Source organism: Panthera tigris, chromosome B3 (assembly GCF_018350195.1).
Source record: "Panthera tigris isolate Pti1 chromosome B3, P.tigris_Pti1_mat1.1, whole genome shotgun sequence".
NCBI lineage: Eukaryota > Metazoa > Chordata > Mammalia > Carnivora > Felidae > Panthera > Panthera tigris.
In genome coordinates, this window is record NC_056665.1 from 132,476,764 (window position 1) to 132,501,496 (window position 24,733).

Consider the following 24,733-nt stretch of genomic DNA (forward strand, 5'->3'; position numbering starts at 1 on the left):
GAAACATGGCTAATTGCCAAAGTCATGATTATACAAACACAGGAAACTGAAAGAAATCTACTAAAAATTTCAGAAAAAAAAGAATTCAAGAACACTTATCACATAAAACCCGTTCCAAAATAACAAGTAGCATTCCTTTTTAGCAAAAACAACTATTAAATTTCTGCTTCAAAAATCTGTTTCCCTTATAACAAGGACAAAATATATCTGTACTTAACACACGTTTATTGAGTACTTACTTCATAACTAACCTAAGGTGGGCTATATCGGCCCAACATAAATAAAACTACAAATATCTTGTAGAAGAAAAATAAATAAGAATATTGTCAACATGGCAACAGTTCAAGTTAATTCATATATTTGATACATTTTCCCCAATAACAAGAGGGCAATTTGTTACATAAGAATTAAAAACCTTACCAGAGATTGATTTTGACAATAAGTGCAGGGGTGGAGACGGGACTTGTGTTAGCAAATACCGGATTGTGTCATAAAGCAACCCACATCGGTGTATACTGCTGACTTCAGAAACAAGGGAACCAGGGTGCCTGGGTGGCTGAGTCGGTCAAGCATCTGACCTCGGCTCAGGTCATGATCTCACCGTTTGGGAGTTCAAAGTCCGGCATCAGGCTCTGTGCTGACAGCTCAGAGCCTGGAGCCTGCTGCTTTGGATTCTGTGTCTCCCTGTCTCTCTCTGACCCTCCCCTGCTTGTTCTCTCTCTCTCTCTGTCAAAAATAAAATAACAAAATAAGTAAATAAATAAAAAGAAACCAGGGAACCAAGTGGAGACTTTTGAAAAAGCACCTAAGTTATATGAGAATTTAATACAGGGCAATCTGAGCGCAGCAGAAAAGGAGAGCTGCTTAAGTTATTCCTTAATAATATTAAGAAATATAAACTTAAACCCTTACTTTGCACGAAACAAAATTATAAAGCCCTAATAAAATTATAGTGAAGAAAAATTTCACATACAATTTCCCAAATTTAGAATAAAACAGAAAATCTAAGTGGCCACTTGGATTTACTGTTTAAAAAACAAGAGAAGTTGCAAATAAGTGGTAGCTGGAGTAGGGGATGAAACTAAGAGAAAAGGTAAATATTGATATGGAACTATTTTGTGATAAACATTGTATATCAATTTTGACATCTAAATTATATAAAAAGCTCTTACAAATTTCTAAAAAGGAGTCAACATTCCCAATGATAAATGGCCAAAAGTACAAAAGAAAAAACATTTAAATATACTAAATTTAAGTCAATGTTCAACTTGCCAACTTGCCACGAGAGTGAAATGAAACTGTAATGTAACACTTTACACTCACAGAAATAGCAGACACAAAGACAAGTGATAAAGTCCGGAGTTGGCGGGACCCCAAGGAACACATTGCTATTACCCAAGAACAGTGTTTCAAACTCTCCCAAAGGCAGTCCAACTGGAGGTAACCACAATCACGCACACACAAAAGATGATACTCTCTGACCCTTTAAGCCTGTTTCCGAAAATCCTGTTTCTGTGTATCCAAAGAAAAACACACTTAAAAAACTTCGGCTCTTCAAAAAATACTGTGAAGAGAGTGAAAAGATAAGCCACAGACTAGAAGAAAATCTTTGCAAAGCTTGTACCTGATGAAGTAATATATAAAGATTTCTCCAAATGCAATAATGAGAAAGCAAACCACCCAGTAATAAATGGGCAAAAGACTTGAGACGACACTTCACTGAAGAAGATACATGGATGGAAGATAAGCACGTGAAAAGATTTTCAAAATCATTAGTCATTAGGAAAATATGAGTGGAAACCATAATGAGGCAAACACTGCAAACCTCTAAAAATGGCTACATTTACAAAGAGCAATTGCGCATGAAGAGGTAGGGCAACTCCAAGTCTCACTCACTGCTGGTGGGACTGAAAACACTTTACAGAAGCTTAGCAGTTTCTTAAAAAATTCAACATACAAATGGATTAAAGACCCACATGTGAGACCTGAAGCCATAAAACTCCTAGACAAAAAAACAGGCAGTCATTTCTTGGACATCAGCTGTAGAAACATTTTTCTAGATGTCTCCTCAAAACAAAGGCAAAAAGAAACTAGTGGGACTGCATCAAAATTAAAAGCTTTTGCACAGCAAAGGAAGTCATCAACAAAATGAAAAGGCAACCTTCTGAACTGGAGAAAATATTTGCAAATGATGTATCTGACAAGGGGTTAATACCCACTTTATGAAGAACTTCTATACCCACACCCAAAAACAAATAATTGGGCAGAGGACCTGAATAGACTTTCTTCCAACAAAGACACACAAATAGCCAAAGACACGTGAAAAGACGCTCAACATCATTAATCAGAAAAACGAAAATCAAAAGCACAGTGAGATAGCACGTCACATCTGTCAGAATGGCTAAAATCAAAACCACAAGAAATAACAAGAGTTTATAAAGATGTGGATGGGAAAAAAAAAAAAAAAACCTCATGCACTGTTGGTGAGAATGCAAACTGGTGTAACCACTATGGAAAATAGTCTGGAGGTTTCTCAAAACATTAAGAATAGAGATACCAGCGATCCCTGGGTGGCTCAGTCGGTTAAGCGTCCAACTTCGGCTCAGGTCATGATCTCACAGTTCATGAGTTTGAGCCCCGCGCTGGGCTCTCTGCTAACAGCTCAGAGCCTGGAGCCTGCGTCAGATTGTGTGTTTCCCTCTCTGTCTCTCTGCTCTTCCCCTGCTCACTCTCTGTCTGTCTGTCTGTCTCTCTCTCAAAAATAAATAAACATTAAAAAAAATTTTTTTAAAGGAATAGAAATACCATATGGTCCAGTAATTCCACTACTAGTTATTACCCATAGAAAATGAAAACACTAATTTGAGAAGATATATGCACCCCTATGTTTATTGCAGCATTATTTACAATAGCCAAGATATGGAAGGAGCCCAAGTGTCCATCAATAGATGAATGGATAAAAAAGATGAATGGATACTATATGTATGTGCACACACACACACACACACACACACAAATACACATATACATACTGGAATATTACTCAGCCATGAAAAAGAATGAGATCTTGCCATTTGTGCCAACATGGATAGAGACCTAGAGCATATAATGATAAGTGAAATAAGTCAACCAGAGAAAGACAAATACCATATGATTTCACTCGTATGTGGAATTTGAGAAACAAGACAAACAAATAAAAAAAGAGAGACAAACAGACTTTTAAATACAGAGAACTAGTGGTTCCCAAAGGGGAGGTGGGTGCTGGGGATGGGTGAAATAGACAAAGGGGATCAAAAGGTACAAATATCCAGTTCTAAAATAAATAAGTCACGGAGATGAAAAGCACAGCATAGGAAAGATAGTCAATAAGATTGCAACAGTGTTGTCTGGTGACAGATGGTGACTACACTTATTGTCCCGAGTAATGTACAGAATTGTTGAATCATTATGTTGTACACCTGAAACTAATATAATACTGTATGCTAACTATACTTTGATTAAAATAAACAAGTAATAAAATATAAATAAAAATAAAGAAAAGAAAAGAAAAGAAAGTTCAACATACACCTACCATATAATCCAGCCATTCTATTCCTAGGTATTTAGCCAAGGGAAAAGAAAGCTCATACCCATCCAAAGACTTGTGCCCAGATGTTCACAGCAGCTTTGTCTGTAACAGTCAAAAACCAAAACAATCTAAATGTCCATTATAGATCAATAAACTGTGGTATGTTGACATAGTGGAATGCTACTCAGTAATTAAAAGGGAACAAACCGCTGATACATACTATAAAATGGATAAATCCCACATAATTACGCTGTGTCAAAGAAGCTAGACAAAAGTAGAGTGCATACTGTGTGGTTCCATTTATATAATATCCTAGAAAATGGATATTTTGGTGTTTGCCTATGAAGGGGGAGCAGGGAGATGGGAATAACTGTAAAGGGATACAAGGAAACTTGTGATAGTGATGGCCATCTTCATGATCTTGACTATGGTGATATTTCATGAGTGAATACGTGTCAAAAATTAAACTGCACACTTTAAATATGCGTAGTTTATTGTGTGTCAATTATATTGCAATAAAGATATTGAAAATGCTTTAGGTAGGAAGCCATGGATACCGCCACCTTTTATAATGGCAAAAACCCAGTGGGAAATCCCTATGTTTGCCGGAAGGAATACAGCTCTGTAAATGATGAGTCGTCAATTTACCATGAAGCTTTTCTGTTATTAAATATAATATATGTGAAGGTCATATGGATACAAACTTCCTTAGAGGAGAACATGAAATGATATATACAGCATTATTATAACTATACAAAATCCTATGACTAAAGACAGGAATAGGCCACAGAGAAACCTTAACAGTTTAAAGTACGGGATTATAGGTATAAATGTGGAGTTGTTGGAATAAATTTCTTTTTTCACAAAGAATCACGTTGGCCTGTTTTTTAGTTCTATTAACATCTTTCTAAAGCTTTCTCCAAAGTGTTTGGGAAGTCCTGGCATTAAGGACACAAAGAAACCAAAGGAAATGTAAATGTGGAATTCTCCAACAAAATATTAATTATGTGCCTCTCTCCTTTCTCTTTACACTCTCTCTGTGGGCTCTCTGCTCATTCCGACTGGTCCCACTACTGCTGTGCTGATCTTTGCATCCCCAGGACATTGCATTTTTCAGGTCCTTGCCATTCTCTCCCCCTAGCTACCATAACAATTCTGCACACTAAACCTCGGTCTCCACACTGCCTTCAAGACAGGCAACATCATGTATTTCCCTCATAAAAACTGTGAGAAGACTCCCACTCTGCCCACATAATACAGTTAACTCCTTCACATAAGTCTCTCAAAGATACTGCAATCTTCCAGCCTTATTTCCAATATTATTTCCTTATACCCAAACTCCAGCTTCTTATTTCTCAGCTCTTAATTCCTCTATACCACCCTAGGACCTAGGGGTGTAAAAATAAATAAAATTTGTGTGGTGACTAATTTTGTGTGTCCACTTGGCTAGGCAATGATGCCCAGTTGTTTGGTCAAACACCAGTCTACATGTTGCTGACAAGAAAATTTGTAGATGGGATTAATCTATAAACCAGTAGACTTTGAGTAAGGCAGATTGCCCTCCATAATGTGGGTGGGCCTCATCCAATCAGTTAAAGGCCTTAAGAGCAAAGAGTGAGGTTTCCTCAAGAAGCAGTCCTTCTTCAAGGATGCAACAAAGAAACCTTGGTTGAGTCTCCAACCAGCAGCCTGCCCTATGGACTTTGGACTTGCCAGCCCCACAGTTGCATGAGCCAATTCCTTAAAATAAATCTCTCTCCCCTTACATATGCATCCTGTTCTGTTTTTCTGGAAAACTCTAATACCATATGGCTCCGACACTTATGGAACCCATGGGCTAGTCCAGGAAACAGGAATATAACCAAATAATTAAATCCAACTTGGAGGGTGCCAGACTAGCTCTTCCACTATAAACAATGAAAAAAAAATTTTTTTTTATTGGCTTTCAGAGATGGAACAGAGAGCAAGACCTAGAATCCCTGAGAAGAAAAACAAGTGAAGAGTACCCCATGATGACCCTGGCTCCCTGCCTGGAGTGAGGTACCGAGAAGGTAAATAAACACAAGCAGGGGATGGTGGACTAGCTGAGTTGCGACAAGAAGCATGTCATTTTTGACACTCTGTCTGCTATATGACAAAATCACTTCCAGCCATAATCATGTGATCATCATTCTCTGGTTTTAAAACAAACCATTAACAGTGCCAAAAATAAATAAATAGATAAATATCACTCTACAAAATGTTATTCAAATTTAATAAACTAAAATAGGTCAGGTATAAATGAAAATTTATACATACCAAATAGGATGGCTCACATTTCCACTCTTTGACTATTTCACATTTTACACACAAATTTCATCTCCTACGTGGTCATATACTACGACAGATTTTAATAACTCAACTAGTTTCTTTGTCTTTACAGCCATGTGCTATCACTGTTTTCACCAAATTCATTTTTAACCATGGGAGTTTCTTGTGTCACAGGAGATGGGAACACAAACTATAGTTGAAGCCAGTTCAAATGATTCTGGACTGTGCTAAACGCACTCCCGAAATGAACACATGTAGCTGTTTAATACAGTGAAGAAATAATAATGTGCGATTTAAAGTTTACATATGTGTTATTTAAGCTCAAAAGGAACCTCAGAAGTTGTTTAGAACATAATCCAACAAAAGTCCTGCCTCCCAACCCCCACCCTCACCCCAGCAGTATTTTATGACTGATTAATCGGAATTGCAGAGACATGGTGATAATTATAAGAAGACAGACTTTTAGCCATTTTTATAATTATTTTAAAATTATCTTCAGACAGCGTACCTTCAAACTTCCAGCACCCTAGGCTGGACTGCTCCCTCCACCCCACCTTCTAAGTGCACCCCTGGTTGGGGTGGCCAAAGGTCTGAAATCTGTGGGGTCGAGTACTGTAGGCAAAGAGCTATGCAGAAAAAGAACTCCAGAAATCTGCACGGGTCTTCCTTGAAGACACCCTGTGGACATGAAGAGGGTGAGAATCCAATGACTTGGGAAAGGAATTTACAGCTGAACCCCCTCCAGACCTCACAGAGGGCTTGTACATGTTGGGGTTCCTACTAGTGAAACTGGAGTGATCTTGTTAGACACCTAGGTTACTGAGTAGACACCAGAATGGCCACACCTCGGGATTAGGTCTAAATTAGTAGCAAAGCTTATAAATAGGCCTTGAAAATCAAGCTGATTTACAAGTAGATTTTAAAGGCTTCCAGACCAAGTTTCAATACTCTTTAAAAGAAGACATCAAAATCTTGAGTCTTAACATCATAACACTCATATTGTGGTAACAGAATTTTTAGGGATGGCACCTCGAGATTCCACACTCCCTAGTTCCCAGAACTTATGGATGTGAGGTAATGGGATATAATATCACTCTTGTGATTGTCACATTATTGAGGTGAGATAAGCCAGCTTGACTTAAACTAACCACATGAGCCCTTAAAAGCAGAGACCTTTCTCCAGCTGGAAGCAAAAGAGGAGGTCAGAGAGATTCAAAGCACAGGAAGGCTCTAACACACCACTGCTGCTGTGAAGATGGACAGGACCACATGAAAAGGAATACAGGTGTTCTCTAGGAGCAGAGAGTAGACCCTGGCTATGAGCCAGCAAGAAAAGGAGGACCTCCAACCTACAGCCACAAGAAAATCCAGTTGTAGAATCCAGTCGTTGGATTCTACCAACAACTGAATGAGCTGGGAAGCAGATTCTTTCCATGAGCCCAGCCCAGGTAAGAGCCCAGCCCAACCAGCACCTTGATTTTGGTTTTCTGAGACCCCACGCAGAGAACCCAAATGAGCACAGCAGACTTAGGACCTATACAAGTGCAGGGCAAAAACAGGTGCTGTTTTAAGCTGGTGATCTTGTGGCAAGTTGTCTATACAGCGATAGAAAGCCAATAAAGCAATGTTAGAATCAAATAAAAACATCGCTATTGGGGCGCCTGGGTGGCTCAGTCGGTTAAGCGTCCGACTTCGGCTCAGGTCACGATCTCGCAGTCCGTGAGTTCGAGCCCCGCGTCGGGCTCTGGGCTGATGGCTGGGAGCCTGGAGCCTGCTTCCGATTCTGTGTCTCCCTCTCTCTCTGTCCCTCCCCCATTCATGCTGTGTCTCTCTCTGTCTCAAAAATAAATAAATGTTAAAAAAAAAAAAATTAAAACATCGCTATACATGCTAAGAAATGGAAAATGTGACCCATAAGGAGATAAGTCAGTCCATAGAAACAGAACCAGAAACAACAAAGATCATGGAATTTGTAGACACAAACTTTTAATTATAAGTATGCTCCAAGATTTAAAAAAAAAATTTTTTTTTAACATTTATTTATTTTTGAGAGACAAAGCATGAGTAGGGGAGGGGCAGAAAGAGAGGGAGACACAGAATCTGAGGTAGGCTCCAGGCTCCAAGCTGTCAGCACAGAGCCCGACGCGGGCCTCGAACTCACAAATTGCGATATCACGACCTAGGCCGAAGTCAGACGCTTAACCGACGGAGCCACCCAGGCACCCCCCACCCTGATTTTTTTTTTTTTAAGTTATGACCATAATGAAGAGAGAAATGGAAGTTATAAAAATGAACTGAATGAAATTTCTAGAGATGGAAGTATAATACCTGAAGCAAATAATTCATGGGATGGGAGCAACAGCATATTAGACTTTCTGAAAGAAAACTTCTGTAAGGTTAAATAAATACAAATAGAAACTTTCCAAACTAAATCTTAAAAAAAAAAAAAAAAGGCTGAAGGGACATCAGTGGCTTGTGGGGCAATATCAACTGGTTTAACATATGAGTAATTGGAGGACCACAAAATAGGAGAAGAAAAACTTAAAAAAATTTTTTTTTTCAACGTTTTTTTATTTATTTTTGGGACAGAGAGAGACAGAGCATGAACGGGGGAGGGGCAGAGAGAGAGGGAGACACAGAATCGGAAACAGGCTCCAGGTTCCGAGCCATCAGCCCAGAGCCCGACGCGGGGCTCGAACTCACAGACCGCGAGATCGTGACCTGGCTCAAGTCGGACGCTTAACCAACTGCGCCACCCAGGCGCCCCAAGAAAAACTTTTTTAAAGAATGATGGCCAAACTTGTTCAAATTTGATGAAAACTAAAATCTCACAGATCCAAGAAGCTAAACAAATCCTAAGTAGGATAAAGAATACTATAAAAAGGAATACCACAACCAAAATGGCTAAAACACAGAATCTTCAGAGCAGTCAGAGAAAAAGACACATAGGTTCAGAGAAAGAAAATTACATAAAAATTACCACTGACTTCTCATCAGAAATAATGGAAACCAGTTAGAACAACAACTTTAAAGTGCTGAAAGAAAAAATCCTTCAAAAATGAAAGTAAAACTTTTAAAATTTCAAACAGAAGGTGAAAAAATTTGTCACCGGTAGATATGAACTACTAGAAATGTTAAGGAAACTCTTTAGGCTTACGAAAAATAATACAAAATGGAAAACTGGATCTACACATGGAAAATAAGAGAGCTAGAAATAAAGGTAAGAAAGGAGGAAGAAAGAAAACTAAAGACAAATAGAAGAAACAGAAACAAGTATAAAGATGGGAGGCTGAAACCCAACCAGATGGATAATTACATTAAATGTAAATATACTAGATGCTCTAATTAAAAAGTAGAGATAGGCTGACTAAAAAAGGCAGACTCAACTTTACCCTATCCTTAGGAAATCCACTTTGAAAGATATAAATTAGTCAATAGCAAAAGAATAAAAAACATATGACGAAAAAAGGAGAGACTGGGGCACCTGGGTGGCTCAATCAGTTAAACATCTACCTTTTTTTTTTTTATAACGTTTATTTATTTATTTTGAGAGAAACAGTGAGAGAGCGCGTGCAAGCAAGTGGGGGAGGGGCAGAGAGGGAGGGAGAGAGAGAATCCCAGGCAGGATCCATGCTGTCAGGGCAGAGCCCAACATGGGGCTGGATCCCATGACCCTGAGACCATGACGTGAGCCAACATCAAGAGTCAGAGATGCTCAACCGATTGAGCCACCTAGGTGCCCCTGTCCCACTCTTGATTTCAGTTCAGGTCATGATCTTATAGCTGTGGGATCGAGCCCCAAGTGGGGCTCTGTGCTGACAGTGTGGAGCCTGCTTGGGATTCTCTCTCTCCTCTCTCTTCCCATACCATCACTCACCCCCTCATGCTCTAAAAAAAAGAAAAAAAAAAAAAAGGAGTGACTACAGCAATATCACTTCAGAACAAGGAATTAGACTGTCAGGGATAAAGAGATATTTCATAATGATAAGATAGTGAATCAGTTAATCAAGAAGACATAACAATCCTAAATGTATATGTACCTAATAACAGAGCTTTAAAAATACATGAAGTTAAAACTGAGAAGACTAAAAGGAGAAACAGACAAATCTATTATTATAGATGATTATCTTAATATTCTTCTCTCAATAAATGATAGAAAACAGAGGCAGAAAATCAGTAATAATAATAGGAATAAGTAACACCATCAACCAACTTGACCTGACATCTAAAGAGCCCTAGTCTCAACATTTAAAATTTATTCATTCCATTCCAATGCTCATGGAACACTCACCAAGACAGATGATGAGACATTAAAAAGAAAATTACATTAAGTTTAAAAGGATTTAAATTAAAAATCAGTAACAAAAAATCTGGAAAATCTCTTAGGTATTTGGAAATTAAACAACACATTTCTCAATAAGCTATGGGTCAAAGAAGAAAACACAAGGAGAATTAGAAAACTGTTTTGAACTGAAAGATAATGAAAACAAGAAAACTGTGGCATGCAGTTAAAGCAATGTTTAGAAAGATAAAGTTTTATTTTATTTATTTTTGAGAGAACGAGAGAGAATGCAGGCAAGGGCCAGAGAGGGAGAGAGAGAATCCCAAGTAGGCTCTGAGCTGTCAGTGCAGAGCCCAATATGGAGCTTGATCTCACAAACCATGAGATCATGACCTGAGCTGAAATCAAGAGTCGGATGCTTAACTGAGTCACCCAGGTGCTCCAAAATATAAAGTTTTAAATCTTATAGCAGAAAACTAAAATCAATGATTGAAGTATCTACAGATATCTATCTCTATATATCTATATCTATCTATAGATATATAGATATATAGATATATAGATATATAGATATATAGATATCTATATCTATATCTATCTATAGATAGATCTATATCTATATCTATATAGATGCCATAGAAAGAGCAAGTACACTAAAATAAATAGAAGGAAATAAATAGAAGCAAGTAAAGCTAAATAAATGAATAGAAAAGCAAAAATCAATTGATCTAGAAAATGGAAAAAGTACAGAAAATGAATGAAACCAGAAAGGGTTCTTTAAAGATCAATAAAATTGCTAAACCTCTAGCTAGATTGATCAGAAGGAAAACACCCCACAAATGACTTCTATCAGGATTGACAGTAAGGGGCAGATCCTACAGTCATTAAAGATATTATGAGACTAGCATGTATAGCTTGTGTTAATAATTTTGAATGTAGATGAAATGGACAAGTTTCTTATTCTTTAGTGGTTCTTGAAAAAATGAAACAGAGAGAGAAAGAGAGAAGAAAGTGCAGTCTGAAGTAAATATGGCCAAACGTGAAAACCTGTTAAATTTGGTTGGCAGGTATCTGGGTTGATTATGGGATTTTTCTGCATGCTGGAAATGCTTTGTGACTAAAATTTTAAATTAACTGATGGAAAATTATTTCCCAGGATCATTCAATCAACAAATAGTGATTGATCATCTACTGTGTGGTAGATATTACATAGATACTGGCTAATACATTAGCCAACAGGTCAGACAGGTCTCTGCTGGATGGATAACAGTTTGGGGCGGGGGGCACACATACAAGTACACAAAAGAGATGGGTACGGACTGTGGGAAGTGCTATATACGGTACTTTGGTCGCTATGAAGATGAATTTTCAGGATGGGGGACTATAAGGGGGAGGCCACTGCAAACATCAGGGGAGGAAGGGGGTGGCTCATGCAGGGTAGTGATAGTGGAGAGGAGACAAGTAGAATCATTTGAAATTCGCCATTTATGGCCTGGGCTGGGTGTGTAAAGACTGGAGTTTGTCATTTTTTTCCCCCAGGAACACACCGCCCAGGCAGAAAGAGACCATTCTGTACCCTTAGTGTCATCGCTACTACAACGGTGGCCTCAAGTTACTTGCTTCAGAAGCACTACACCTCACCACCCACCTCATGGGTTGGGCTGACGAATCACGATGCCACCGCGTGACCCAGATTACTAACATTCCACTTTGCACTGGTGAGTGGCTCAGCTCGGCATTCGGAACCAAGATGCAACCACACCAACCCCAGACCACCTGGGCCCCCTCCTGGTACCAAGTCAGGATCAGTCAGATTCAGTCAGGAAATAAACACAACAGTTATTTTAAAAGAGAGTATTTATTATAAGAAATAGGCTAGACAGGTACTGGAGGGCTACAAAGGCGAAAGAGAAACGATACAGTTTTTAAAAAAGGTTGTAAAAAAATGGTAGTAACTATGTCAAATTTTTTTATGTTTGTTTATTTTTGAGGAAGAGAGAGACAGAGTGCAAGGAGGGGAGGGGAAGAGGGAGAGGGAGACACAGAATCCGAAGCAGGCTCCAGGATCTCAGCTGTCAGCACGGAGCCCAACATGGGACTTGAACCCACAAACTGTAAGATCATGACCTGAGCTGAAGTTGGATGTTTAACTGACTGAGCCACGCAGATGCCCCCCAAATGGTAGTAACTATGAATCCTTGAAGCCTCCACTGTCCTCAGGACTGAAGAAACAAAGAGAAGAGATGGATCTAGAAGGCCTGGGAAGCTGGAGCCCAGCCCATTGCAGAGGGTGCTGGGGGCTGCAGCTGGTATCTCTGAGGCTGCAGGGTGGGAACCAGCAGGAACTGAGAACCATCTACAGGTGTGGAGTGAAAAATGTTGTTGGGGCGACCCAGCAGAACTGAGAGTACTGACAGGAAGGAGCCACTGCTTCCCCTCTAGCCGCCTGGTATTCTCTGCAGCCCTAGGAGACCCAACAGGATGAGAGGCAGCTGCTAAAGGAGAAAAGTGGTTTCCAGAGTCTTGGTTCCAGTCTTAACACGCAAAGGGCAAGGAATGGCAGGTTTGGGGCAGAGAAGTCACAGCTTAACAACTAGCACGTGGATGAACTACTGGGACCTCATCAAAATAAAAAGCTTCTGCACAGCGAAGGAAACAATCAACAAAACTAAAAGGCAACCGACAAAATGGGAGAAGATATTTGCAAATGACATATCAGATAAAGGGTTAGTATCCAACATCTATAAAGAACTTATCAGACTCAACACCCAAAAAACAAATAATTCAGTGAAGAAATGGGCAAAAGACATGAATAGACACTTCTCCAAAGACATCCAGATGGCCAACCGACACATGAAAAAATGCTCAACATCACTCAACATCAGCGAAATACAAATCAAAACCACAATGAGATACCACCTCACACCTGTCAGAATGGCTAACAACTCAGGCAACAACAGATGTTGGCGAGAATGCAGAGAAAGAGGATCTCTTTTGCACCGTTGGTGGGAATGCAAGCTGGTGCAGCCACTCTGGAAAACAGGATGGAGCTTCCTCAAAAAACTAAAAACAGAACTACCCTACGACCCAGCAATTACACTACTAGGCATTTATCCATGGGATACAGGTGTGCTGTTTCGAAGGGACACATGCACCCCCATGTTTATAGCAGCACTATCAACAATAGCCAAAGTATGGCAAGAACCCAAATGTCCATCAGTGGATGAATGCATAAAGAAGATGTGGTATATATATACAATGGAGTATTACTTGGCAATCAAAAAGAATGAAATCTTGCCATTTGCAACCACGCGGATGGGAACCGGAGGCTATTATGCTAAGTGAAATTAGTCAGAGAAAGACAAAAATCATATGACTTCACTCATATGAGGACTTTACATGACAAAACAGATGACCATAAGGGAAGGGAAACAAAAATAATACAAACACAGGGAGGGGGACAAAACAGAAGAGACTCATAAATATGGAGAACAAACTGAGGGTTATGGGAGGGGTTGTGGGAGGGGGGATGGGCTAAATGGGGAAGGGGCACTAAGGAATCTACTCCTGAAATCATTGCTGCACTAGATGCTAACTCATTTGGATGTAGATTTTTAAAAAACAAAACAAACAAACAAACAAAAACAACTAGCACTCGGTGCTTTTTCTGCAATCAGGTCTCATGAAACAATATGTCCGTTCTTCAGGTGCACCTTCGCAGAAATGTTTTCATGAGCACCAGAGCCACTTGGGAGACCTTACCTCTGTTTTCCAGGGCATGTGGTCACCTTCACATCTGTTAAAGTTACTGGGGTACAGGACTTTGTACTTCCGTGCCTGGTACTGACATTGTACATTTTTATGTAAAGCCACTTTATAGCTATTTGCATCACATTACAAAAGGTGTGTTTTTAAAAATATTATATAATATATATAATACCTGAGATGTATATGTGATCTCCAAATATGAAACCATTTACTGTATTGCTCTTAAAATGATTTTTAAAGGCTTGTCTATAATGATAGCCAATATTTGCAATTATGAATTTACAACACCAGGCACAGAAACTATATCTGTGTTAACTTTCATTCTTCCTCTATTTGCCGGTTTCATCAGGTGATCTCTGCAGGCATCAGAACCCCACATTGCCAGAGGCTGCTTCAGGCTCAACTACTATTTTCTTTTTATTATTTTTATTTTATTTTGTTTATTTATTTATTTTGGGCGGGGGGGCGAGCAAGTGGGGGAGGGGCAGAGAAGGGGAGAGAGAGAATCCCAAGCAGGGATGTGCAGAGCCCGATGCTGGGCTTGAACCCATGAACCTGTGAGATCACGACCTGAGCCAAAATCAAGAGTCAGATGCTTAACCAACTGAGCCACCCAGGTGCCCCATTTGATTTTCTTTTTAAAATAAAGTTACTGAGAGCATGTCTGGTAGTCTGAGAGACTTTGTAAGAGAATTAATTCTTACAAAGGGAATTAATTCTCATTTTATATTCAGTTCCATAAGGCAGTGCTGCTTAAATTCTCTGTGGTGAAGGACCCTTTAAAAATTTTTCCAGTCTGCTGCAAACTGATACTTTGTAAAAATTAATAAAAATGAATTATTAGGAAAACAAAATTAAAACAAGACATACAAGATAAAAGCTGCAATTTTGTGTTATTAGTTTAACAAACAGGAAATTACAGTGCAATAAATATTAACCAGGGTAAACATAATATAGAGAAAAAGAAAGAAGTAGGAAAATTGTACATGTTGCTGATTTGCTAAAAGTACGCATATGGGCCACTGATATAATAGGCTCACTATTACATCTGTAGCTTTTTTTTCATCTTAAAGGAAACATGAATCCCTATATTAAATGGTTATAGGCACAGTCTGAATGAACAGTATATAGAAATATTTAAAGTTTTTAGTGTGGCAAACAGACTTGAGTCTTGATTAATAATTTATCTCAGATCGCCAAGACCACTAGCAGGAGATGGTGTAGATTTAAACGGTTTCTATGTTTTATTTTGCTAATAATTAAGAAGGAGAGGGAGAGGAAGAGGAGTAAGGAGGAGACATTGCAGTCTCCCAGAACGGAGTAAGAGACCTTAGAGCAATTTTAATAAACTCAGTTTATTCCCTTTTAAATTTTATCTAAAATGAAGAAAGTGCTGCTATGTTTTCAGAGTCCTTTAAATACTTAAATAGAAGTCAGTTTCAGCAATGTATCCTGTAAGTTACAGTTACATCTAAATCATCTTTTGATGAAAGAAATGGATTCTGGACCCATGAATTTTTTAGGCACAGATCTTCTTTTGATGGAAAAGAAAATTTAAAATGCTTTATCAAACTTTAAGGTGTTTTGTGATAGCTTTTCACAGATGTGCAATATCAAGATCATCACCTACATCACTGATAATTGTTAAATTATGGAATATGTGTCATAATAATCTGTAGAAACCGTTCTTCCAAGCTTCTAACTTTCGTTTTTGCCCTTTGATCTTATCTTGAAAAACATGTTGCATTTCTTCTTTGCATGGAAGCACTGAGACCATTAAAAGTACGGAAGAGCTTAAGCAACCCTGCTTGTCCAATTCACATTTTCGACAAGCTGGGACCAAACCGTCCTCTGGTTTTGTAGAAATGGTGAGTTGTTCTGTAGATCAAACATTCTCAAACATTTGTTCTCTCAATTATCATCATACCTCAGCATGCCATAAAAGATCTGGTTCCAAAGTATCATATAACACGAGAGAATAATCCAGAATGTAACACACCAGCTTTTACCTAATTCATGACTTTTAGTAGGACACGATGCCTACTGTTTAGTTCCATCATTCTCTCTCACAAGAGAAACAGTACTTGATTTGTATTCTCATGTGAGCCCCTTAATCAGGGTAACTACTCAGCACCATCAGAATGTGCTCCTACGCAGAATGTTAACTCCAAACCATCCTTGTAGACAAAAGTAATCCTTCCTAGTGTTACATAGTTCGGACTTGGTTCTGTTTGTCGGCAACAAAGTTGAAAAAAAAGAAATCTCCCTTCCTATCACCATCACAAACAGGAAGATGAGATTATCGTGCCGAAATGAAAAACTATGTTGATGGTTGGAGACGCTCTGTGAGTCGGTCGTTCCCTTTACTGGCCAGTTCCTGAACAGCTGAGCGATGGAGGTCCCAGAGGTAGTACTGGAACTACCTTCTTTGCTGTGGATTCACCCAACATTTCCAAACAAATACCTCCGATACACTCTCCACCAAGGTCTTGGCCGCCGTATACGGATTTTAGTCTTGGCAGGCTGAAATACTATTTATTAAGAAGCCTGAGGAAGCCCTAATGTTTATATGTGAAAATACTGAACATCTGCTTCAATCAGACTTTTAGGCCAATATTCTTTCTTTCAAAACATTTTTGTGGTTTTGAACTTAACGTTTGTAAGTCGGTGACTCACACGTTTTGATGGTTCCATTGCTTCGTAGCCACTACAGCTCTACAAATAATTAAACACTAGGTTTTCAGGATGTCAACATCAATGATGGCTATAAACTGAACTCTGTAGGTGAGGGATCATAGTTTCAGGGAAAACCAATATGAACTCTTGGGTCTTTTCTCTTTCAGAATTACTTCCATTTTCACCATTTGGTTTATACTCTTGCTACATTTAAAAAAGCTAAGTATTTTCTTGCCCCCCCCCAAACCTCCTGAGACAAAAAACAAAACAAAAACAACCTCCAGTGGGGATTGTTTTGCCTTCAACAAAGTGAGGGTGAAAAGTAGCTAATATAAATTTTATTTCCCTAATTAATAGTGTTAAATCATGAAATGAAAATTGCCAATTAAAAATTAAAACTTGTAAATCTAAGTTGTAAAAATAAATGCTTACGTTTTCACAGATCTTGATAAACTTTTAGGGTACAAGTTGACAAATCTCATAAAATATCACGTTACAATATGGTTCTATTGCACATGATTATTTATTACACAACTTGTACTTTATGACTCACCATTTGAGCTTGCCAGTACTGAGGTGGTCTATACCCTGTTCAGTGAGATGAGTTTACCCTGGTGAACTTGGCCATCGTAGCAATTTGAAACTGCTATGGAAGCCTCCCAGTGCTTACTCTCAATTTCTAGACCTAACTTGTCACAGATCAGTAAGACTTCACGGACCAGCACCAATCTGCAGACCACACTTTCAGTGGCACCTCCAAAAGTACTGTGGACACAGAACCAATGGTATTTGCTGAGGAACTACATCAGGGATGTGGGATAGGGAGGCAGATAAAGGAAAGGTAGGATTCTAGGAAGCCCTTTGGGCAATTTTAGCTTGAATCAATGGGTGGATGGTGAAGCCATTTACTGAAATGGGAAAATGTTTGGATATGTTGAGTTTTGGATGTTAGGAGTCACCCAAGCAGAGATGGTTAAGTATGAGCGAGTCTGGAACTTAGGTAGAGATCTGGGGGCACCTGGGTGGCTCAGTCAGTTAAACGTCCAACTCTTGATTTTGGCTCAGGTCATGACCTTACAATTTGTGGGTTCGAGCCTTGAGTCAGACTCTGTACCTGACAGCGTAGAGCCTGCTTGGGATCCTTTCTCCCTTTCTCTCTGCCCCTCCCCTGCTCATGCTCTCTCTCTCTCAAAATAAATAAATAAACTTAAGAAAAAAAAAAGGCTGGGAAGTATATCTTTATAAATACCATAGCCGGTGAAGACCTCACGGAGAAGGGGCAGCTGAGCAAACACTTGAAAGTGCTAGGAAGCAAGCTTTGTGCATGTCTAGGGGAAGAGCACTGCTGACAGAAAGCAAAGCATGTGCAAAGGCCCTGAGACAGGAACACACCTAAATGAGGAAAAGCGAGAAGGCAAGGGTGGCTGGAGCAGCATGAGCAGGGACAGGGGTGGGGGTAGGGGGAAATCGTGGGAGAAGGGGAGGGACCATTTAAGGCCTTGTCAACCACTGTAAGGACGCTGGCTTTTATGCAAGTGAGATGAAAAGTCACTGGAGGGTTGGGAGCAGAGGAGTGACCTGACCTGATGCATGTTTAAAAAAGATCCCTTGAGGGGCACCTGGGTGGCTCAGTTGGTTAAGCATCTGACTTCGGCTCAGGTCATGATCTCATGGTTCGTAAGTTCGAGTCCCACACTGGGTTCTCTGTGGACAGCTCAGAGCCTGGAGCCTGCTTCAGATTCTTTGTCTCCCTTTCTCTCTGTCCCTCCCTTGTTTGCGTTCTGTCTCTGTCTCTCTCTCTCTCTCTTAACAAATAAACAAACATTAAATTTTTTTTTTAAAGATCCCTTGGGTTGAGGACAGAATTGAGAACAGACTCAGGGCAAAGGCAGAAGCATGGGGCCTGACTGGGAGCCCGGGCTGGTGGTTGCAGCCTGGACAGGGTGCTGACATGACGGATGTGAAATGCAAGAGAAAGAAGGGAGCTTGGGGTGATGCGAGGTTTTTGGCACAAGCAACACAAAGGGTGCAGACACCATTAATTAAGATGGAAAAACTACAAGAGGGTGGTTTTGGGGGGAAAGATGAGGAGTTAGGTTTTGACCATGGAGATGCCTATGACATATCCACGTACAGAGCTAAGTAAGAACAGAAAAATAGGAGACCCCTAGACGCGATTTAAACGTCACTCATAGGGACTGGTTAAGTAAGTCACTGCACCAATACACTGCTGAAGGAACGGCCGTTATGAAGCATGTGATATAATCATACTAGTACGAAAATTTGTATTATATGAAAAAGCAAGTTGCAGAATGGTACGGTAGCATTTTAATGAAATTATAAATTATGTATGTAAGTATGTGCCTGTATATGTTAGCTTATATGCCCAGAAAAAAATCTGGATATATACACCACAGACAGCTAATTGTATCTATCTGCGGAATGGGATTGGCAGAGGGGAGAAAGGAATGAACACATTTTACTTTATTTATTTCTGTATTACTAGAAATTTTCAATAAAGAACATGTATCATATATGTAATATAAAAACTAACAAAGATTGAAAAAATTTTACAGTGTTTTATTTTTAATTTTTATTAAAAAAGTGTTTTTAACGTTTATTTTTGAAAGAGAGACAGAGCCTAAGTGGAGGAGGGGCACAGAGAGAGAGGGAGACACAGGATCTGAAGCAGGCTCCAGGCTCTGAACTGTCAGCACAGAGCCTGATGTAGGTCTTGAACCCATGAACTGTGAGATCATGACATGAGCCAAAGTCGGATGCTTAACTGACTGAGCCACCCAGGTGCCCCTTTATTTTAAAAAAATTTTTTTTAATGTTTATTCATTTTTGAGAGAGATAGAGGGAGAGCAGTGGGGGGGGGGGGTGGGTGCAGAGAGAGAGAGGGACAGAGAGGATCCAAAGTGGGCTCTGCCCTGACAGCAGACAGCCCAACGTGGGGCTTGAACTCACAAACTATGAGACAGATCATGGCCTGAGCCGAAGTCAGATGCTTAACTGACTGAGCCACCCAGATGTCCCTTTATAGGGTTTTAAATGCTGCTTGGTTCATACACACGCCAATACTCTCAAACCCAGGCACATTGTGTAAAGGCTGTTCTCTGAGACAGGTAGAAATTTTCTGATTGCAGCTTTTGTCTGAGGCAGCAAGCAGGAGATCTGGGGTGACCGGCACTGGGAAGAGGAAGGGTGAACCAAGGCAACCGCAAGGGGAAGACAGGAAATAAGTCAAGGGACAGGCATGATACAGAGACTGAAAACTCAATCTTGGGCAGGACTGAATCTCTACACATGTCTTTGTATGGCTGGCATAGGGTTTATCAGTTTCTTTTTTCAAGTTTTTATCGAAATTCTAGTTATTTAACATATATGGTTAAGTTGGTTTCAGGTGTAGAATTCAGTGATTCATCACTTACATACAACACCCAGTGCTCATAGCAAGTGCCCTTGTTAATACCCATCACCCACTTAGCCCATCCCCGCCCACCTCCCCTCCAGCAACTCTCAGTGTGTTCTCTATCATTAAGAGTCTCTTCTGGGTTACTCCCCACTTCTCTCTCTTTTCTCCCCCTTCCTCTATGTTCAACTGTTTTGTCTCTTAACTTCCACATATGAATGAAATCATATGGCATTTGTCTTCCTCTGACTTATTTCACTTAGCATAAAACATTCTAGCTCCATCCACGTCATTGCAAATGGCAAGATTTCATTCCTTTTGATGGCCGAGTAATATTCCAGTGTGTGTGTGTGTGTGTGTGTGTGTGTGTGTGTGTGTGTGTGTCTTCTTTATCCATTCATCCGTCGAGGGACACAGGGGCTCTCTCCATGGTTTAGCTGTTGTTTATAGTGCTGCTGTAAACATTGGATGGATGCCTTTAGGCAACTTGGGAGCTCTTCGGTTTGGCATAAGCCTCACCACTCCCCATGACCTCACACACAGCCACAGTCACACATTTATGTCACTGGGGACAATGACTTTTACACTCTTACACTGACACGCATCGAGTTCCTTCCCTGGGCTATGTGCCGTATTCAGTTCTGCCATGTGCTTTGAGAGCAGGAATATTTTCCCCCATGAATTCTGCACATGTCTCAACTATCTGTTAGCCAGATTCATGTTCTTGCTCATGTGCATAAAAATTGAAGTGGTCACATTACTTTTTTAGTTCATACTCAGGCTGTAAATGGGTGAACTGTACAAATCAGCAGGCAATGGAGTCCTGACTTCTGATTTAATTTTCCTGGACTGATAAGAACTTTCCTTCTGCTTAAGCACAGAAGTAGCGCAAAGCTACCATGACCCAGGTCATTGTTCCGCTGACTATGGCAGGGAGAGATGGACTCCTGACAACACAACACATGTGCCTATGCAGAGTGGATGCTGCTCACAGTCTGAAGGTGGGGGAAAGAAACCTTGGCAGGTAAAGACCCAAGAAAGTTAAAAATAAACTCAGCATCTCTTTTGCCAAGCAGCTTTCCACACATTAAATAATATCCATTCTAAGATGACTGTAAGTGGCTATTAACATAATTATTTGTTGAATGAATGAATAAACAAATGAATGCTCTACATGTGGTACCTCTTTATCTCAATGAAAAGAGAGCCCTAAATAGATCTCTGTGGAATTCTTTCTTTCAAAGTGGGTTTCAAGATCTAATGATGGCCCCCAGGCCGGCGTTGGGCCCTCAACTTCTGCGTATGGCACATAAAGCTATGAGAAACTTTACAAGACCTGGACGGGAAGGGGCCATCGCGTTTAACCGCACGTCTCCAGGGGGAAAAAATACTCTGAAGATGTACTATTTCCAATAATCATGGAACACACATTGTCTTTTAAGATTTGTTTCTCAGAACAGCAGAGATCATTTAGTCTGAGAGAACAGAGAGTGGCTTAATTATTTTTTTCTTCTTCTTTAGATTCTCTGCCAAAAACCACAGAGCAAAATGAAATGACAGTGTGGGTAGACAGCTGCTAAGTAATCTCTTTGTTGTATTTCTAATAAGATAGCTACATCATTTCTGTTGCTAACGTATAGCCATATTAGTTCTGAAATAAGCTATTACGGTTTTTTCCCCTCAGTGGACTCCAGTTGCAATAAGTAATACATCATTTATAATTGGAAATGCGTATCCTTATGAAAAAAGTTTGCTCCTTCTTGCTTAAACTTTTAAAGACTTTTGAGTATATCGCTTGAATTTGAAACCAGCAGCTTGATTTGCGCATGTCATTTGAAACTGACTGAGCACCTTGCACGGGTCAGGCTCTGGGGGTATCATGAGTAAGAAGGGAAGCAGGTGAGGGCGGGACTCTGAGGGAGACGCACTTAAGGGAAGGAGACTGGGAAAGTTGGCCAGGAGAGCAGAAGAGCGTGGAGGTCAAGGGCAAAGAGCATGGTTAGGAGGGGGTGAGCTTGTATGTGTCAAATGCTACGGAGAGCAACTAAAGCAGCCGCTGGATTTAGCAGCAAAGAGGCCATTGTCGAGCCTGGTCAGAGCGGTTACGGCGGCATCCCTGGGGCAGAAAAGAGGTCGCAGTGGACCGGAAGGGATTTGGATGTGAGAACAGAGGGGTGGGCATGGCCTAAACGCGTAGCTTCAGACAGAGTGGCTAACTGATGCACTCGGTCCACAGGAAGCAGACAGGGGCTCCTGTGGAAGGGTCTATCCGACACTGTGGGGCAGAGGGAACAGCACCTTCACCACTGTGGCAGGAGGGAAGGACTCGTAGTGGCAGGTCTGTGGTGAGTGGTGGGATCTCCAGCCTCCTCATCACCATGGTCCTTATGGACAACATACAGTAGAAACGCAGAGGGAGCAGGGAGTGAAAGACACTCCTGCTTGGAGAACTTCAATTTTCTTTCTTCCTTTTTCTTAAAGCCTGGGTTAAAAAAAAGTGTTTTTAATGCTTATTTAATTTTGAGAGAGAGAGAGAGAGAGAGAGAGAGAGAATATGAGTGGGGGAAGGGAAGACAGAGAGGGAGACACAGAATCCGAAGCAGGCTCCAGGCTCTGAGCTGTCAGCACAGAGCCCGACGCTTGAACTGATGAACTGTGAGATCATGACCTGAGCCGAAGTTGGACGCTTAACCGACTCAGCCATCCAGGTGCTCCTGGATTTTTTTTAAGTTGATTTATTTATTTTGAGAGAGTGTGTGCACAGGTGGGGCAGGGGCAGAGAGGAAGAGAGGGAGGAAAGAGAGAGAAAGAGAGAGAGAGAGAGAGAGAGAGAGAGAGAGAGAGGCAGGGTGAAATCCCAAGCAAGGCTCCACACTGTCAGCACAGAGCACGATGAGGGGCTCGAACCCACGAACTACAAGATCATGACCTAAGCCGAAGTTGAATACCTAACTGACGGAACCACCCAGATGCCCTAAAACGTCAATTTTCTTAAGAAATGGGGAGCAAGGCCACTTGCTGAGTGTGACAGGGAAGATGGTGGGGCAGGAGCCCGACATAAGCGGCAAAGGTTTGAAAATACTCCTGTGGGAACCAGGAAAGAGCTGCCTGGAGAATGAAGAAGGACCCATGGCGGCACAGAGGCCCAGGTGGGATGAACGCGTTTATACCGTGTATCCTGTGTATACTGTAGGCACTCAGGAACCTCAGTGGAAGGCAGAAGACAGAGAGTCAGGCTGAGCTGTGGCTGTGGTTTTGCCAGGCTGGAGTGATGGAGGAACAGGCGGCGGGGGGTGCTGGGAAGTTGAGGGTATCGCCAAGAGTCTAGACCCTAGACAGGGAAGGAAGGCAGCCTCACATGAGCCTCACCGTCCGAGAAAAACACAGAGGGGGAAGGGACTGGAGGGCCTGATGAAGTTAAGATCAAGTGTAATGGGACCAGTACTAGGCCCGGGCCAGACGGGACCCTGCCCTGGACCCCACATTCTGGAAGGGCTCTGCTCTGGCCCTTATCTGGCTACACCCCTCTCCATATAACAAAGAATCTGCAGGATGGGCCGACCCGAGCCTACACCCTCCACCTTTGAGAGGACATTCCAGGTACCTGGGGCCCTAGGATGGATTCCCTACCCAAAAAGCCCTAGGCCCACGTTCAGTGACTCTGTGGGCCTCTTCCCGGGGGCCTCCTCAAAGGGTGGCTGTTTGTAAGAGATGTGGATGAAGCTTGGAGTGAGGGATGCTGTTCACATAAGTGTGTGAGACCCCTTGCCACTGGGAGCAGAGCCAGGGGACAGGGGCCACTGATGTCCCATGTGGACCTTCAAGGAATTGATGGTTTCTAAATCAAACCTTTGCCTTCTAGCTTGTTACTAAAGTATATTTTTCAAGGTAGGAAGAGAGAACAAATTTAATAGCTTACCTTGCTTTACAATATATAGATACGCTATATAGATAGACATATGCACACACATACGTGTGGGATCCCACATGTACTTTTGTCCCAGGCGTGCCAACGTCAGGGGTATGCCTGAACGAGGGGGTCATCTGGGTAAGAGGTTGAAATAGGGATTCTTAGATTTCTGAGTCAACATGGCAGAGTAAACACTTACTGAAAATTCTCAGTCTGAGGCAACATACAGAAATAACAGGTAAAATATTTTGTGAAATCCCATAAGCCTTGTTCTGTTTATTTTCTATTTGCATTCTCTGCTTTGCTCTGTGCCCCTCCGGATTACATGACTTGGGCTCCCTCCCTTCTAGTTGCATTTGGCCGGCATAAGGTACCAGCAAGAGATAGGAGGGTATGAAGAGATAGGATGGGATATTTGTTTCCTGCTCCCTCCCTGTTTCGGGCCTGCTTTCTAACAGTGGCTCCTTCCCTCCAAACTCAGCTTCTACCAGGAGGCCCCTTGTCGCAGTGCAAGCTATCCCTGAAGGCCAATAATCACATCTCCTCCTGTGCGTCTGCAGGACTCGGTGTGGTTACAGCCTTCTCAAATGACCTTATTGGATTCTTTATTCCTGCCCATACTTCTGTAAATAGTTTCTTCATTAAAATCTCTTGAATTTAAGTATCTGAACGAGATTCTATTGTTTGCCAGGGCCTCGACTAATTGAAACCATTTTTAAAAACAAGAAAAGAATGCCTCTGTAAATCGGAGAAGAGAATGACCCTCAGTGGTAAGTAATGATTAAGACTCTGGGGCCTTTGTGA

The 24,733-nt window shown here is 41.0% G+C and overlaps 1 protein-coding gene across 9 annotated transcripts in view; it reads right to left on the reverse strand.

Annotated features, from left to right (window-relative positions):
• Positions 1–24,733, reverse strand: part of EFCAB11 (EF-hand calcium binding domain 11) — a 159,864-nt gene that overhangs the window by 20,468 nt on the left and 114,663 nt on the right. For 4 of the 9 annotated variants that reach the window (XM_042990344.1, XM_042990345.1, XM_042990346.1 and 1 more), the window contains one exon: positions 22,318–22,501. The exons of 2 other annotated variants lie outside the window; for them this stretch is intronic. In XM_042990344.1, the coding sequence (XP_042846278.1) occupies positions 22,320–22,501 (182 nt within the window). In that variant the 3' untranslated portion in view covers positions 22,318–22,319. Of the gene's footprint in view, positions 1–3,571; positions 3,671–22,317; positions 22,502–24,041; positions 24,064–24,733 lie in introns of those variants that run through there. 3 more of the 9 variants (XM_042990348.1, XM_042990352.1, XM_042990354.1) reach the window with 3 other exon arrangements.